Source organism: Engraulis encrasicolus, unplaced genomic scaffold, assembly GCF_034702125.1.
Source record: "Engraulis encrasicolus isolate BLACKSEA-1 unplaced genomic scaffold, IST_EnEncr_1.0 scaffold_123_np1212, whole genome shotgun sequence".
NCBI classification, from domain to species: Eukaryota; Metazoa; Chordata; class Actinopteri; order Clupeiformes; family Engraulidae; genus Engraulis; species Engraulis encrasicolus.
In genome coordinates, this window is record NW_026944724.1 from 142501 (window position 1) to 147022 (window position 4522).

Sequence of the window (4522 nt, forward strand, 5' to 3'; positions counted from 1 at the left end):
TAACAATTCTAATTATTAGGCCCTATAGCATATTATATTATACTGTATTATATTATATTACATTATATTATATTATATTATATTATATTATATTATATTATAGGCCTATTATATTATATTAGGCCTATATTATATTATATTAGCCTATATTACATTAGGGCCTACAGCCTATTATATAATTAATTAAAGCTGCTATGATGGTTAAGAAAAGTATGGCTAGTGAAAAGGCCCAATGGCTAGTGAGTCAGGAAAACCACTAGCCAAAATGGCTGGTAAGCGAAAAAGTTAGTGTCAAGCACTGACACACACACACACACACACACACACACACACACACACACACACACACACACACACACACAGCCTGTTTGCCCTATGCAGATCTTGTCTTCCGGGGCATAGAAACAAAGACCTATAAATAAAAATCCCTACACTGCCATCTGGCGCCATCTGGCTGCGTGTCACCATACTACACTCAAGGGTGTTTGGGATTCATCACGCTACCATACTCATGAACGGCGTGACGTTTTCCTTGTGCATTACGCCCTTTTGTGGAGGAAAACAACCCATGCAAGTCAATTGGTGATGTTGGAGTTTAATAAACGAAAGATATGGACCTGTAGACTAGCGTTGTTCACGCACAACATGCCGAAAACATGTTGTCAGCTGTTCAAGTAATAGAGCCAAACAGCCGTGGCTGAAGCATGTACTGTGTAGGTAAAATTCCTGCCACTTCTCTACGCAGAGAAACTCATGACAAAGTTATGAGAATCATGTGACTCAAACTAATGATGATTGAAACGAAGGTCATCAATAATCACTAGTAAGAGTTACTTCCCCTCTGACCACCAAATGGCTGGCCCAGGGTCCCTGCCATGTTGTTCTCAGTCCTCCTCCTTTAGGAGGCGCTGTGACTAAAGCCCCACCTCACAATCACCTGGGCAACACCTAAGTGTTTCCCAAGGGCCCTTTGTTCCTCACTCTAGTTTTGACCGCGGGACGGACGAGACGCATAGAGCAACTTGCGCAATTTTGGACAAAGTATTGTTTGATATTTGGCCGAATAACAAACATAGACTGCTGAGTTCATCTTACACACACTTTGCAAAGAATTCCTCACTTCAAGTCTAAGGTCTTGCCTGGTCATATCTTAAGACTTTCATCCGGACACTGTGAACTAAAGGCGAGTTCACTGCGAGAAATATCCACGCACGCCTCCGTGGAACAAACTTCTTGCATTTGGGATTCAACCGAAGAATCTCGAAGCCGCAACAACAAAGACTTTTGCAGCCCCAAACTCTCGAGGACGAGAGAAACGTGGACTGCAATCCCCATTTCCAGACGGACGTACCGCGCCTTTGGAAACTGGATCCTCCTCTTCATCTCACACAGTAGGCACTGGGCATAGCTTATGTATTGAGATAGATGTGTTTTTGAACTATGACTTGAGTTATTTTTCATGTGCACATGTTTATTTGCATTTCTCCTGCTTCTCTGTCTATCCTTCTTCTTAGCTTAGGTTCCCCTCTGCTAACCCATTCTGTATTACTGGCTACTAAGCCTAGCGACCCCGCTTGTGGCGTTCGCACGGAATAGTTCAAGTATTGATTTAACCATCAATGTTCGGAGCTCTCCGAGGACCGTCACAGGGCGACCGTGTCGTTCAATAGTCCAGAAATACATGCGCTGCACCTTTGTTGTAACGGGCCATAACAAAGCCCTAGGTTAGCAACGCAACGCTAACCATTTGTTTACACAGACACGCATAGCCACTAGAGTTCCATCTCTCTTTCCCTTCTCTCTCTGTCTCTCTCCCTCTCTCTCGTTCTTTCACTCTCTCCCTTTCGAAATACTTGATTCTCCGAACCCTCCGAGCATTTCGGTACTCTTTTATACACTGTGAGTGCATAATTTGTAGTAAACCATTCTCTGAATAGCCAACTCTGCTCGGAGCGCTCTGCAAGTTAGCCATTAGCCAAGTTGGGCTTGCAGCGCCTACACAAGCACGCTGAAACCCCACTTCCTGTAGTTTTACAACTCGTAATGGCTGCGTAGACGGCAACGTCTCCCACTTGCTATTTCTTTTATTTCGTTTTCTTTCCCTCCCTGTTCTACTCGGACTTGTTATCGTTAATTCCAGAACCCTTTGATACATTCGCGCGTCCACTACGGGACTTGAAGCGCCTGAAACCACACGGTTTACTTGCTACATAGCTGCTAGCTATCCCTATTGTTCACGGTTCTGATGCTAACGTTAACCTAGCCGAGAGGACGCCATTGTTGCCCAGCAACAGACACATACATAGTAATCAGTGCGAGTTCCTCCCACTGAGCACTACTCTCTCATCCCCTTCATTTCTCTCTCCATTCCACTCGGAATTGTGTGCATTTATTACAGAAACCCAGACATTGTTGTGGACCCTTTGGGCCCTGCCTAGTCGACCTTAGGCCTTTGCTAAACAGCCACTTATCAGTAGCCTTTCCATTGTCCATGCTTTCTGTAGCTAATGCTAGCTTAGTCAACCACACACACACGTGGTAGCCTATAGCAACCAGACCCCTGCTACACACACACACACACACACACAGGCTGAAAGCCTGTTCCCCTCTTCTTTCTTTTCCCCTCTTTTATTTTCTTTCTTGTTTTATATTATTGTGCCTTATTATTGTTATTATTCCATTTAACCGACTTTGAATGTAATGCATTTTATTAGATTACCTAGTAGTTAATAAAAGTAAATCATTTGATTGCATTTTGTTGTCCTTGTTACTTTGTACACCCAACCAACCTATTATTAGAACTTTGCCTTCAGATCAACCTTTGTGCTTGTGTACCCCAGCTGATCACAGAGAATAGGTCTCATACTCTCATTGTTCACTGTGCCCCGCTGAGTAACCCCAGTACAAAACTTATTATTAATTCTGTGTTTAGCAATTTATTGTTGAATATTGTGATTGATAATCCAAGGATTTTATGAGACGGTCCTTGGCCAAGGATTTTATGAGACGGTCCTTAAATTACATTTTAATTAATTTGTTTATTAATAGTAATTAATTCATAATTAATTAAATTCCCAAACGAGATTTCTACCTTCAATTCCTGGTATAGCCGCATGAGGAGTAAATCCATACGCAGCTTCCCATACATTAACAACTTCAATTACATTACGTGGTGCGTACCGTGTGAGAATTCCGATTCTCACGCGACTACCCCTACATTACTGGTGCGGTCCGTGTGAGGATTTCAATTCTCACGCGACTACCCCTACACTGTCTTCATTTAGACAAGTCGATGTAGCATGTAAGGTGATGAGATATTCAGTTTGTTTTCACCCATAAAGGGTCATAACGCACATTTACGAACAAAGTACCCGGATGGCCGTTCATGAGTATCTGAGAACCAGGAGTGATATATGGGGTATATCTCAAAACTCTAGTGCGCACACTTCCAAGTATATCAGCGTAATTAGTCACGCCCACTGATTGGATACTCTTTATGAATCACGCCCTGTGATTGGATACTCTTTATGAATCACGCCCAGTGATTGGATACTCTTTATGAATCACGCCCTGTGATTGGATACTCTTTATGAATCACGCCCACTGATTGGATATTCCGCAGAGTTCACCGAAGAGTATCCAATCACTGGGCGTGACTAATTACAGTAGGAAGTGCGCACACTAGAGAAATGCCCATGGTCTGGAGACCGTTGGGGAGGTTTACGATTGCCAACGGCCGTTTATTGGCCGTATACGTAGCCCATAGCCAATTGTGTCAGTTGTATTTAAACAAACGGTAAGATTCTATTTGTCGAGTAATACTCATAGTCATCCTTCCACTCCTACCAAACTAACAGAATCAATGTCGACGAGTGACTCCATGCAAGTGGCCATTGTTATCTGAAACAACTGTCAAGTTTCCCTTATTTTCCTCCCGCTCCACTACATTTAAACCTTGCCTATGTGGCATCTCTGAAAAACTTGTGGTCCTCATAGGTTCTACGGCATTTTGGTTCTGCAGCAGGGCGAATCTGAAGACCCTCATGTGAGTGGAGTGGCATAGCCATTTTTTGTGGTCCTTTATCCCATTGAAACTCATTATAAAACTCGACTACTGAACTACAGAAATGGCCTCCTCGGATAGCCTAGCTTGTAGTCTTTTATCCGATTGAAACCCATTATAAAACATGGCTATTGGACTACAGAAATGGCTGCTCACCGGAGAGGATGGCTGCTCCTGGAAGGCGATGATGGTGCCGAGGTCTGTCGTGGTGACGAGGGGGGGAGGGGCGCAGCAGCGACCAAACTCCTGACGAAAAGTGCAAAAGTCAAAGTCGTCATTAGTTGAATGTTGTTAGGGGAGGCTTCAAGGACAGGACTTAGTAGCCCAGTTTATACTGCGGGCCATTGGCCCAGGAACTTAGGCCCAGGAACTGAAGCCTGGGAACTTAAGCCCAGGGCTAGAGTTCCTGGTGCGTTTATACTGCAGGCCAACTGAAAATTCTAAATGGAATGGTAGCCG

General features: G+C 43.7%; 1 protein-coding gene across 1 annotated transcript in view; it reads right to left on the reverse strand.

Moving 5' to 3' along the window:
• The window catches only part of LOC134442194 (SH2 domain-containing adapter protein F-like), a gene marked incomplete at its 5' end in the record, with an annotated part of 12673 nt that extends 8364 nt beyond the window's left edge, over positions 1-4309 (reverse strand). Inside the window, one exon of the mRNA XM_063192453.1 lies at positions 4220-4309. Coding sequence (XP_063048523.1) covers positions 4220-4309 — 90 coding nt within the window. The remainder of the gene's footprint in view (positions 1-4219) is intronic.
• Positions 4310-4522: the final 213 nt, after the last annotated feature.